General features: G+C 34.2%; 1 protein-coding gene and 1 pseudogene across 1 annotated transcript; both read left to right on the top strand.

The window, feature by feature from the left end:
• Positions 1–207: 207 nt before the first annotated feature.
• On the top strand, positions 208–2,155 carry LOC139902698 (uncharacterized). The gene is made up of 2 exons (XM_071885302.1): positions 208–493; positions 2,109–2,155. Exons 1-2 carry the CDS (start codon positions 208–210, stop codon positions 2,153–2,155), a joined length of 333 nt encoding a protein of 110 aa, XP_071741403.1.
• A 628-nt stretch (positions 2,156–2,783) lies between these two features.
• LOC139902697 (NEDD8-conjugating enzyme Ubc12-like) lies at positions 2,784–5,098 on the top strand (annotated as a pseudogene).
• The last annotated feature ends 9,078 nt before the right edge of the window (positions 5,099–14,176 follow it).

The following is a 14,176-nucleotide window of genomic DNA, read 5'->3' as shown; positions in this document are numbered from 1 at the left end:
TTGAGATTTCACTTCCTGTAAAGTTATCAAAGTTAGGGTGTTCATTAAATGGTTCAAATAGAAAAACCGAATGATCCAAATGATTTTAGTTGAAGTGGGTTCGACTAATCTGGTTATGGTTCGAGATTTTAGTGGCATCCGACTTATAAATTTGTTTATGGATTGGATGAACTAAATCAGCTGTTGTCAGGTTTTAATTTTAACTGCATGAAGCCCGATCATTGGAAGTGGAACTTCACATCGGACAGGAAATTTACGGTAAAGAAGCTCTCAACAATCATTGATGATAATACAATCGCTTTGAACAATTTTGAGCAGGAAACGATTCGCAACAATTTGGTTCCTAAAAAACTGGAAGTGTTTGTTTGGCTTGCTCTAAAGAAAAGATTGTCCGTTAGGATGGAATTAGACAAAAGGGGAATCGATTTACATAGTGTTCGATGTCCAATATGCGATGATGGATTAGAATCCATGGAGCACTCATTAATCTTTTGTAAGCATGCTTTCGACATTTGGTCTCGTGTCTTCAAATAGTGGAATCTTGGTAACTTCTCTAACCTTAGCCCCAATGAATTGCTTCGTGGAAATAATTGTCGATCAATGACATCTTGGGGCAAAAAGGTTATGGCAAGGTGTGGAATGGACATGCGCGTATTTTATATGGAAAAATAGAAACATGGTTGTATTCAAAAACAAAGGTTGGAATGCTCTGATGGCGCTCAACGAGATTCAAGTAAAATCTTTTGATTGGATCTCAAATCGTGCTAAAGGAAAACCGCTCGACTGGAAAACGTGGCTATCGTCTGCGGATATATATTTAACAGCTATAAGATTTTTTGTTGGATGCTAACTCTGCATCGTATATGTTGTAAATTCGTGTTTGTGTAAAAGTGTACGGTGGTTGCATCGTTCGTGTAAAAGTATATAGTAGAAATTATATGTCATATTACATTTTGGGGTTGTATTTGTTAACATAAATCTTTATTAACATGAGTGTTATTATAATACTTGAAGTTGGATGGGTTTTGTATTTAGAAGTATATGAAGATAGTTTATGGTCGCCATATTTTATACCTTCAAAGACTTGATAACATAACTTAGCTATCGTATTTATATGGAAAAACTATTGTTTTGGTTTGTTTGCACTAATAATCCCACTCATTAATGATTAATGTATCATGTGTTGGGTGCAAACCCAATCTCACATTGGTTGGGGATAAATGTCAAGATCAACATATAAGCTCATGAGTGTCTCTCTCTACTACCAATTGGTTTAGAGTAATTTGGGAGCTCGTGGCTTATATGTTTGGTGCTTGTTGGGCTATAACCGGTCCTTTCAGTGGTATCAGAGCGGGTTAGCCCAGAATTATGTGGATTAATCACCCCAGTTAGACAACGATAATGGATCATTGTGTGTGCCTTATATCAAAAGATCTCCCTGATTTGGCCTTGGTCAGGTTGAGAGTTGCCGGTAATGGCCGGCGATATAAGATGAATGGATCTTGTGAGGAATATCGTTGAAGAGGAGGCCTGGTGATGTGGTCTTCGGTTTGAGGGGAGAATTGTTGGGTGCAAACCAGATCAACATATAAGCTCATGAGTGTCTGTACTACCAATTGGTATATGTCGAAGTGGATTGAACTTAGGTTTTCATAGGAGATTTCTCTTTTGGGCCGGTGAACCCCCTAAAAGGCGAAAATAGAAGCCCAGGCCAACATAAGGTATGCATATACGATACGTAAGGGTTGTTAAATTTGCATACGATCAAACCCTCTTTTTTCATCTTTTTTCGTTGTCTAACAGGTTATCTCCTTAATGTTTTTATACACACATACATATATTTTTTTAACAATCGTACGTGATCTGTTGATATGCTTGGTATAGTATTGAAATCGTATAAGTGATAGATTTTGTTTGGAATAATATGTATGGATACTCTTTGTGTTAACATGTTTAGGGTTTTGCTCTCGAAATCCTAAGTTTCCTAAATTTCTTTCCTTTTGCTTGTTTTGTATATTTGTTGAATCAGTATAACATGTGTTTGCTTGTTATTAAATGACTAATACAATTTTTTTTTTTTTTCATGTGCTTTTGATATTGATATTCAGATAGCCCTATATTTGGTGTTTTGCTACGATTACGAACTCAAACCTGAACAAACATGTAGTTCGTTTGAATTCTATAGTATCTCAACATCAAAACATGTTTTATGTTCTATCATGGCGAATTCTTGATTAGTGGCTGCAACAATATACAACATTACTTGTGGACTGTGAGTTTGTGACAATAGAATATCAACAAATGTAATGCCGGCATGTATAGATATTTGACATTTAGATGTTTTACTATCCACTGTTAGTTTATGGCTGTATAAAACATGTTTTTTTCAGGGAAATGTTAGCATGACTGTCTTATGTTCAGTTCTCACTAAGCATACTTTATATCACTCTAACTTTTTATCATGTTCTTTCATGAATTTTTTTAAATCATCTTCAACTTCTATAGTCATTGAAATGAGTATGTTATAACTTTTAGGTTCTGAGTTAACCATCTAATGCGAATACTTTTCTGCTAATGGGGATCTGCTTAGTTATGTTGAGATTGATTAGAATGTTAGCTTTTGGATGATTTGGAAAACATGTTATTTGATTTTTCACTGTTGCAAATTTCTTAACTCTGTAATTTTGCTTTTTGTTGAAAAACACCTTTTTGGGGAAGTGGAACTATGACATTTACAGATAAGATTTGATTGCAATATTGAAGCGTTTGTTTGTATAGTGAATATGCCTAGACAGCCCAAATTAAAAGAGAATCGATGGGAGTTTTCTGAAAATTCGAATGGGAAACCTTCAAGCAAAAAGCAAAGTGTGGGGGAGTTGCGTCTTAACAAAGGTAGAATGCGTTACTAATTAACAAGTGAACTCAGTATTAGTGTTTATAGGTTCCCAATTCTTGATATACAGGTTAAAATATAAGGTTTTCTCTGTTAAGGTTACCCGGTTTTACTCAGATATACACGGCCTAATCAGGTTATTTGGTGAGGTTTAAACCTGAGACATCTTGTGTTAGAGATTATGAGGGTTCTCGGTTCTTGGTGCTATTTCACTAATGTTACTAAAGATTTCTACTTTTTGAGTGCCAATGATTTTTGTTTTAATATGTTATTTTCGGCGTATTGTGTGTAGATATTAGCGAGTTAAACCTACCCGAGACATGTAGCATATCATTCCCAAAAGGAAAACATGACCTCATGCCCTTTGAAGTAACCATTCGGCCAGATGCGAGAGACTACTCATAGGAGACTACGCATAAGCGTATCTTTCCTTTTGTTCCCAACTTGATATAACGTTTAACTAATAGATTCCTACATTTAGAATGATATTGAAGTTTTTGTTGTTGTTGCTAGCTTTATAATTATAATATTTACATTAATTTAAAATCAACTATATATATATACTTAGAGTGTTCCATTATTTAGAATATAAAATGAAGTCCACCGTCGGATAATATGTTATCAGAGGTGGCATATTTACATTTACATTCAAGATTTCACCGATCTATCCCTACGTGGCACCAAAGATCAAATGCCAAACAAAGGTACACATACTTGTAGCTTGTTAGAAATTAGGGTTGTAAATGATAATCCCGGATTGATTCTTGAATCGTGAAACACTTTCCTAATTAAGTATTTCGACCCTACTTGCCTCGGGTTACACGAAATCTTAATTGGGATAAGACAAGAACGCAATTTGACTCTAGGCAAGAAGAGATCAAATTATAGTATTAGTGAGAATGTCATTTTTCTTGTTTGTATAATGAAAGCAAAGTCCCATATATATAGAAAATGGAAAGGTATAATGAAAGGACACAACCTTTCAATGAAAGTGTGCAACTCTTCATTGACACCTATTAGAAAATAACATCACTTTTCATGAAATGATGTAACCATTCATGGTTATCTTTTCATCAAATGATGTAATTTTCAAGACCTTATCGAATTAATCCGAACGAGCGTGCACTCCGCACTCTCCAAACTCGTCATTGATCTTAATGCGATAAGCATTTGCTTTCTAGTAAATCCCAATTAACTAAAATGATTGTTGATAACACTAAAATCACCAACAAATGCCAAACAAAGGTACACATACTTGTAGCTTTTAGTGTTTAAGATCCTCATTTGGCGGTTAATTTCTTTTCTACTACTTGTGTTATTTAAGGATAGGGGTGACAAATTCAATTTTTTTACTTATGAACAGTTTGATTTTGGGTCGTGTTTTATCTCAAAGAAGGTCAAACAAAATATTAACGGGAATGGGTCAAACAGACTGAAAGTCATCTATGATCAATATTTTTTTACTACTATGTTAGAAAAGCAGCAATGAATACATAATCTATTTTTAGTTCATACTACCTTTTAAAATTATAATTAACGCTTTGGTTACATGTGCTTTTTTCCTAAATGGGCGGGAATGTGTTATTGGGTCAACCCGTTTTTACGAACATTACTACACAATGACTCATTTTGACCTGATGCCTATTCATTTAGTCAATTGTAAACTGTAATGTTCATGATAAGCTGAATCATAACTGTGTGTTGTTATTTGTAGGTGCACCACCCTAACATAGACTTGGATGGAAATGTTTGCCTTAAAATTCTTCGAGAAGACTGGAAACCAGTTTTAAACATTAACACTATAATCTGCGTATTGGATCATCTTTTCGTGGTAAATTTTCTTATCTTCCTTTGGGTTGTGTTTGGATTGGCGTTTTGAAAGTGATTATGTGATATCACATATCTAGAATCAGATAATTATTCGTGTAATAAAAGCTTAAGGCTCTCAAATTTTAATAAAAAGGGTAAATAGGCAATTTTATTCTACTGTTATCTTGACATAAATTAATTATCGCGTATTTGATGGTGCAATAATCCGAACACCAAACACACAAAATACCAATTTTTTAATTTTTATTTATTTATTTATCGATTTGACTAGCTTGATTTGTTGTGTAGGAACCAAATCGTGAGGAATTCTTAAATTCAGATGCAGCTGAAGTGTTGAGAAAGCGTCATAGGTTATTTAAACGTAGGTTTATTTAAGTCACTTTTCACTCCCACACATGACTTTCTGATGGCCGGCATCAACAAGCATAATTGATCTGTGAGGTTAGAATCTGACGAAAAAAATGAACTTAATTGATGATGCATTTGGTTGTTACCATGTAAAACTAATTGGTTTCGTATGAATTTCACTTGAGGGAAGATGATGGCTAATACAGACTTGCTGAATGAGTTTGGATAAACCGTTGCAACTTTTGTATGGTTCTAAATATTTCATTTTGGGTCTGATTCTTTGGTAGTCTTGAATTGGTTTTTAGTTACGGTGTAACACGTGTCGGCTCGTTTAAAAATAAAAGAGATCGGGCTCAGTCTTGACTTGTTTCGAGCTTAATATGTGAAGTTAAAGTTTAACTCGTTTGGTTTTATACAAGCTTAATAATATATATTAAGCTCGAGCATTGATATTCAACTCGTTTCACTCTACTGTTTGTTGGAAAACCGTGTGTACTTTTACCAATTTCAGATTAACGCAGCGGACAGTGGCGGAAATAGCATGGGGCAAGGGGGGGCAGATGCCCCCAGTCGATTTGTAATTTTTAGTGTAAAAATTTTGGGTTTTTCGACTTTGCCCCCGGTGGAATTTTTTTTTTTGCCCCAAAACCTCCGTATTTTGCTCCAAAACCTTCACATTTTGCCTAAAAACCTCCACATTTTGCTCAAAAATCACCATATTTTTCCCCAAAACCTCCATATTTTACCAAAAAAAGTTGATACGCTTTAAAAAAAATTCGCCCCGGGTGAAAAAAAATTCCTGTTTTCTCCACTGGCAGCGGATAGTTAAAATAATAATCTTTTATTATTTCATAAAAACATTTACAAGATTATATATTCATATATTTAATGAAACAAGCACACGATTAATTTATCCCAATGATCCAATTATACCATAATAATTGTCATGAATATAAAACAAAAGAGGAGTTAACGATATACCTTTCTTGGAGAAATTGATGAGACGGAGAGAAACTTACGATCAAAAGTATGACCGTCTCTTTGGATAGTCCACACTACACTTCAAACGACCGTCAATGGATTCTAGTCCAAACTCAAATATCGTATTAATATAATCCAATTATATTAATACATTAATCGATAATACTCTGTATGTGTATGTTGAGATTTATCAAAGGAAAGCAAAACAAATATGTTATTTTTCCTCTCTTCTCACTTACTGATCTCATAACCCAACGATCATATATATATATATATATATATATATATATATATATATATATATATATATATATATATATATATATATATATATATATATATATATGAATATATGATATACTCTGTTTGTTTGGTAGCAAAAAGCAAATCAAAAGAATATATTGTTTTTGTTATAATTCAGTAGGCTTATAACTACCTTTAGTGACGTGTTATAATTCAGTAGGCTTATAACTACCTTTAGTGGCCTGGTTTTTTACTGTGGACTATTGATAATTATTAGAAGATATAAAGAGAGAGAGAGAGAGAGAGAGAGAGAGAGAGAGAGAGTATATATGAAACTTTATATTCAAAGGTGCATATTCTGCAAACTACATCTTTATATATTTATAGTACAACATAAGTTACTGTGCAAATTGGTGAAAAATTTATAGCTACAAAATTGGCAGACATATTTGACTTTCATAACACTCCTCCTTGGATGACAATTTTATTAGAGAGCAACTAGTACTGCCTCATTAAAAATCTTGCTAAAGAAAACCCAGTGGGAAAAAAAACTTTAGCTAAGGGAAAAAGAGTGCAGCATAGAGTTGACTCCCCCTCAAGTAGACATTGCTTCAGCTGTTACATCTTTTGAACATGTCTCATGCCAATGTTATGAACGTGTGTTCTGAAAATAGCAATTAGAAGTGCTTTGGTGAAAAGATCAGTAGAGTTTTTGCTGGATTGAACATATCTCATTTCAATCTGGTTGTCCTTAATGAGATTTTGAGTGTATGAGAAGAATCTAGGAGGTATGTGTTTTGTTCGGTCACTTTTGATATACCCTTCTTTCCTCTGTGCTATGCAAGCTGCATTATCTTCGTAGATAGTTGTTGGGCTTTTATCGCGTTCTAGTCCACAAGAATCGGTAATGAGTTGTGTCATTGATCTCAACCAAAAACATTCCCGAGTAGCTTCATGTAATGCAATCACTTCGGCATGATTTGATGATGTTGCAACAAGTGTTTGTCTTTGAGAACGCCGTGATATTGCAGTACCTCCATTTAGGAATACATATCCATTTTGAGATTTAGCTTTATGTGGATCAGATAAATAACCTGCATCTGCATAACCAACCAAATCTTGTTTTGATTCGTTAGAATAAAATAATCCTAAATCAGTAGTTCCTCGAAGGTATCGAAATATGTGTTTGATCCCATTCCAGTGTCTTTTGGTAGGAGCTGAGCTGAACCTTGCCAACAAATTAACTGCAAAAAAATGTCAGGTCTTGTACAATTTGTAAGATACATAAGAGCTCCAATTGCACTAAGATATTGTACTTCTGGTCCCAGGATATCTTCATGATCTTCACAGGGACGAAATGGATCAGTGTCAACATTAATTGATCTAACAACCATAGGAGTACTTAATGGTTTTGCCTTGTCCATATTGAAACGTTTTAAAATCTTTTCTGTATAAGTTGTTTGATGTACAAGTAAACCATTAGGCATATGCTCAATCTGCAAACCAAGGCAATACTTGGTTTTTCCGAGATCTTTCATTTCAAATTCTTTCTTTAGAAGTTGAATGGTGTAGTGACCCGAACTTTTCCATGTTTATATACATTAATTGAGATTGATGTTTACATGATTAAATGTTTCCAACATGTTAAGCAATCAAACTTGTTAAGACTTGATTAATTGAAATAGGTTTCATATAGACAATTGACCACCCAAGTTGACCGGTGATTCACGAACGTTAAAACTTGTAAAAAAACTATATGATGACATATATATGGTTATATATATAGTTAACATGATATTATGATAAGTAAACATATCATTAATTATATTAACAATGAACTACATATGTAAAAACAAGACTACTAACTTAATGATTTTGAAACGAGACATATATGTAACGTTTATCGTTGTAACGACATTTAATGTATATATATCATATTAAGAGATATTCGTACATCATAATATCATGATAATATAATAATTTAAAATCTCTTTTGATATTATAAACATTGGGTTAACAACATTTAACAAGATCGTTAACCTAAAGGTTTCAAAACAACACTTACATGTAACGACTAACGATGACTTAACGACTCAGTTAAAATGTATATACATGTAGTGTTTTAATATGTATTTATACACTTTTGAAAGACTTCAATACACTTATCAAAATACTTCTACTTAACAAAAATGCTTACAATTACATTCTCGTTCAGTTTCATCAACAATTCTACTCGTATGCACCAGTATTCGTACTCGTACAATACACAGCTTTTAGATGTATGTACTATTGGTATATACACTCCAATGATCAGCTCTTATCAGCCCATGTGAGTCACCTAACACATGTGGAAACCATCATTTGGCAACTAGCATGAAATATCTCATAAGATTACAAAAATATGAGTAATCATTCATGACTTATTTACATGAAAACAAAATTACATATCCTTTATATCTAATCCATACACCAACGACCAAAAACACCTACAAACACTTTCATTCTTCAATTTTCTTCATCTAATTGAACTCTCTCAAGTTCTATCTTCAAGTTCTAAGTGTTCTTCATAAATTCCAAAAGTTCTAGTTTCATAAAATCAAGAATACTTTCAAGTTTGCTAGCTCACTTCCAATCTTGTAAGGTGATCATCCAACCTCAAGAAATCTTTGTTTCTTACAGTAGGTTATCATTCTAATACAAGGTAATAATCATATTCAAACTTTGGTTCAATTTCTATAACTATAACAATCTTATTTCAAGTGATAATCTTACTTGAACTTGTTTTCGTGTCATGATTTTGCTTCAAGAACTTTGAGCCATCCAAGGATCCATTGAAGCTAGATCCATTTTTTCTCTTTTCCAGTAGGTTCATCCAAGGAACTTAAGGTAGTAATGATGTTCATAACATCATTCGATTCATACATATAAAGCTATCTTATTCGAAGGTTTAAACTTGTAATCACTAGAACATAGTTTAGTTAATTCTAAACTTGTTCGCAAACAAAAGTTAATCCTTCTAACTTGACTTTTAAAATCAACTAAACACATGTTCTATATCTATATGATATGCTAACTTAATGATTTAAAACCTGGAAACACGAAAAACACCGTAAAACCGGATTTACGCCGTCGTAGTAACACCGCGGGCTGTTTTGGGTTAGTTAATTAAAAACTATGATAAACTTTGATTTAAAAGTTGTTATTCTGAGAAAATGATTTTTATTATGAACATGAAACTATATCCAAAAATTATGGTTAAACTCAAAGTGGAAGTATGTTTTCTAAAATGGTCATCTAGACGTCGTTCTTTCGACTGAAATGACTACCTTTACAAAAACGACTTGTAACTTATTTTTCCGACTAGAAACCTATACTTTTTTTGTTTAGATTCATAAAATAGAGTTCAATATGAAACCATAGCAATTTGATTCACTCAAAACGGATTTAAAATGAAGAAGTTATGGGTAAAACAAGATTGGATAATTTTTCTCATTTTAGCTACGTGAAAATTGGTAACAAATCTATTCCAACCATAACTTAATCAACTTGTATTATATATTATGTAATCTTGAGATACCATAGACACGTATACAATGTTTCGACCTATCATGTCGACACATCTATATATATTTCGGAACAACCATAGACACTCTATATGTGAATGTTGGAGTTAGCTATACAGGGTTGAGGTTGATTCCAAAATATATATAGTTTGAGTTGTGATCAATACTGAGATACGTATACACTGGGTCGTGGATTGATTCAAGATAATATTTATCGATTTATTTCTGTACATCTAACTGTGGACAACTAGTTGTAGGTTACTAACGAGGACAGCTGACTTAATAAACTTAAAACATCAAAATATATTAAAAGTGTTGTAAATATATTTTGAACATACTTTGATATATATGTATATATTGTTATAGGTTCGTGAATCAACCAGTGGCCAAGTCTTACTTCCCGACGAAGTAAAAATCTGTGAAAGTGAGTTATAGTCCCACTTTTAAAATCTAATATTTTTGGGATGAGAATACATGCAGGTTTTATAAATGATTTACAAAATAGACACAAGTACGTGAAACTACATTCTATGGTTGAATTATCGAAATCGAATATGCCCCTTTTTATTAAGTCTGGTAATCTAAGAATTAGGGAACAGATACCCTAATTGACGCGAATCCTAAAGATAGATCTATTGGGCCTAACAAACCCCATCCAAAGTACCGGATGCTTTAGTACTTCGAAATTTATATCATATCCGAAGGGTGTCCCGGAATGATGGGGATATTCTTATATATGCATCTTGTTATTGTCGGTTACCAGGTGTTCACCATATGAATGATTTTTATCTCTATGTATGGGATGTGTATTGAAATATGAAATCTTGTGGTCTATTGTTACGATTTGATATATATAGGTTAAACCTATAACTCACCAACATTTTTGTTGACGTTTTAAGCATGTTTATTCTCAGGTGATTATTAAGAGCTTCCGCTGTCGCATACTTAAATAAGGACAAGATTTGGAGTCCATGCTTGTATGATATTGTGTAAAAACTGCATTCAAGAAACTTATTTTGTTGTAACATATTTGTATTGTAAACCATTATGTAATGGTCGTGTGTAAACAGGATATTTTAGATTATCATTATTTGATAATCTACGTAAAGCTTTTTAAACCTTTATTGATGAAATAAAGGTTATGGTTTGTTTAAAAATGAATGCAGTCTTTGAAAAACGTCTCATATAGAGGTCAAAACCTCGCAACGAAATCAATTAATATGGAACGTTTTTAATCAATAAGAACGGGACATTTCAGTTGGTATCCGAGCGTTGGTCTTAGAGAACCAGAAAATTTGCATTAGTGTGTCTTATCGAGTTTGTTAGGATGCATTAGTGAGTCTGGACTTCGACCGTGTTTTCTTTAAAAATGATTGCTTAACATTTTTGTTGGAAACTATATATTTTTAACATATGAATATTATGTGATATATTAATCTCTTAACGTGTTTGATATTATGTGATAGATGTCTACCTCTAGAACAAGTCCCATTGACTCACCTAATAATAATGAAGAGTCAAATGTAAATTGGAATGATTTGTGGACTGATTCACAAGTTCCCGAAGAGGAACCGGAAGAAGAGTCGGAACCGGAAGAAGAATCGGAACCGGATGAAGAAATAGAACCGGTGGGGGAAATAATAAAACGGTTAAGTAAAAGAAAATCCTCAACCAACCGACCAAAGTTAATTATGGTCAATGGTGTTTCCGCCAAGGAAGCAAAATATTGGGAGGATTACCAATTCTCCGATGAATCGGATTTCGACGAGAATTCCGATGATGTTATAGAAATTACCCCAACTGAATTTAAAAAGGCAAAAGAAAATAATAAGGGAAAGGGCATAAAAATAGAGAAATCTAATTCCAACCCCGATGAACTTTATATGTATCGTCAACCCCCAAAGTCCTTAAGTTGTAACAATGACCCGGGAACCTCTAAACCACCAGGTTTTTCTAAACCAATGTGGACAACGACGGCTCGTATTAGGGGAACATCATATATCCCTAGAAACTTGGCAAAACGAACCAAAACCGAAGAAGAAGAAACGAGCGAGTCGGAATAAGATAGTTGTATTCGTGTGGTGTAATATATGGAATATAGTGTTCTTATGCTTTATGATATATGTAAAAATTGCTTGTATTAATAAGTATTTTTTTTATGAATCTAACTCTTGTCTATTTTACAGTTTAAAAACACAAAATGGATAGACAACCCAATATTTTAAGAGACCTACCCGGAGACATGATTGATGAAATCTTGTCTAGAGTCGGCCAGAATTCTTCGGCACAACTATTTAAGGCGAGATCAGTTTGTAAGACATTCGAAGAACGTTCCAAGAATGTCTTGGTTTATAAGAGACTTTCGTTTGAAAGATGGGGGATATCACATTGGGAAACCCATAAATTACGATGTGTTTACTTTGACGCATATATTGCGGGGAACCCAAATGCTATTTTACGCAACGGGTTAAGAAATTATTTTGACTCAATATATCCGAATATTGGACTTCGTGATTTAGAAAAACCGGCTAACATGCAACATAAAGAAGCATGTTATGCTTACGGATTAGTAATGTTCGCTTCTCACCAAAGTGAGAACAAGAACATCGGGCTACAACTATTAAACAAAACGTTTCCACAAGTGACGGAGTCGGTAATTGGGGTAAGAAATGAGGTTTTTAGATTATTACGGGACTGTTGGACATTACGTAACCCTCGTCCCTTTGATGACGTTACAACACGCTGTCTTATCAACGGCCATAACGGTTATGTTGCACAAGACCAAGGATGGGAAGTAGTCCTAGTAAAACCAGAATGCATGACTTGTTTCTGGACGTATGAATTACGTGTCTTTATTGCCTTTGCCGAACGACTTGTGTACTAGCTAGAATTGTCTTCACAACTATCTTGTATCAAAGTTATTGTGTGCTATATTTCATGCTTTATGTAAAATAAGCGGTATTGTAAGTTTGTAAAATATTGTATAAAAGTTTGAACACGAAATATTATTACAATCAGTTTTTCATATAGAATTGTAGTAGTTGAATTGTATATTAGCTACTAAGTATGAACTTAACGGGTAGGTACTACCCGAATTTAAACTTATAAAACGCTAATATGAAGAAAAAGCTTTTATAAATGAGTTCATATTATGCTACGAAATACTATTAACTACTCTTAATATTCTGTATGATTAACTTGTTCCATTTAACTATTTTGAAGGAAATGGCACCGACTACTCGACACACCGTGAATATGAATGAAGAGGAATTCCGTACTTTTCTAGCTTCAAACATAGCCGCAGTACAGGCTGCGCTACATACCAACAATAACCTTGGATCTAGCAGTACAGGAAATCGTGTAGGATGCACCTACAAAGAATTCACTGCCTGCAAACCTTTGGAATTTGATGGAACCGAAGGACCGATCGGATTGAAACGGTGGACCGAGAAGGTTGAATCGGTGTTTGCCATAAGTAAGTGTACTGAAGAGGACAAAGTGAAGTACGCTACGCATACCTTCACAGGTTCTGCGTTAACATGGTGGAATACTTATCTAGAGCAAGTGGGACAAGATGATGCGTACGCACTACCGTGGTCAGCATTCAAGCACTTGATGAACGAGAAGTACCGTCCCAGAACCGAGGTCAATAAGCTCAAGACAGAACTTAGAGGGTTACGAACCCAAGGATTTGATATTACCACGTACGAAAGACGATTCACAGAATTGTGCCTATTGTGTCCGGGAGCATTCGAAGATGAGGAAGAGAAGATCGACGCGTTTGTGAAAGGATTACCGGAAAGAATCCAAGAAGATATAAGTTCACACGAGCCCGCCTCCATACAACAGGCATGTAGAATGGCTCACAAACTAGTGAACCAGATTGAAGAAAGAATTAAAGAACATACTGCTGAAGAGGCCAATGTGAAGCAAGTCAAAAGAAAGTGGGAGGAAAACGGTGATAAGAATCACCAATACAACAACAACAGCAATTACAACAATAATCGCAACAATTATCCCAACAATCGCAACATCAATCGCAACTACAACAAACGGCCCAACAACAACAACAACAGCAACTACAACAATCATCCCAACAACAATAATAACTGCAACAACAACAACAATCAGAAGCAGCTATGCCAAAGGTGTGAAAAGAATCACTCGGGGTTCTGCACCAAATTTTGCAACAAGTGTAAAAGAAATGGTCATAGCGCGGCGAAGTGTGAGGTCTACGGACCAGGGGTTAATAGAACGAAAGGAACAAATGGTGTCGGAACGAGTAATGGCGGAGCAAGTAGTGTCGGAGCAAGTTATG

Source organism: Rutidosis leptorrhynchoides, chromosome 3 (assembly GCF_046630445.1).
Source record: "Rutidosis leptorrhynchoides isolate AG116_Rl617_1_P2 chromosome 3, CSIRO_AGI_Rlap_v1, whole genome shotgun sequence".
Lineage (NCBI taxonomy): Eukaryota > Viridiplantae > Streptophyta > Magnoliopsida > Asterales > Asteraceae > Rutidosis > Rutidosis leptorrhynchoides.
The sequence above is the reverse complement of the archived record's forward strand: the minus strand, read 5'-3'. Positions and strand labels throughout refer to the sequence as shown.

Coding starts and splice junctions, on each gene's coding strand:
- LOC139902698 (XM_071885302.1), top strand. CDS start 208: ATGAAGCCCGATCATTGGAAGTGGAACTTCACATCGGACAGGAAATTT. Junction 494..2,108: donor GGAGCACTCATTAATCTTTT/GTAAGCATGCTT, acceptor ATTGATATTCAG/ATAGCCCTATATTTGGTGTT.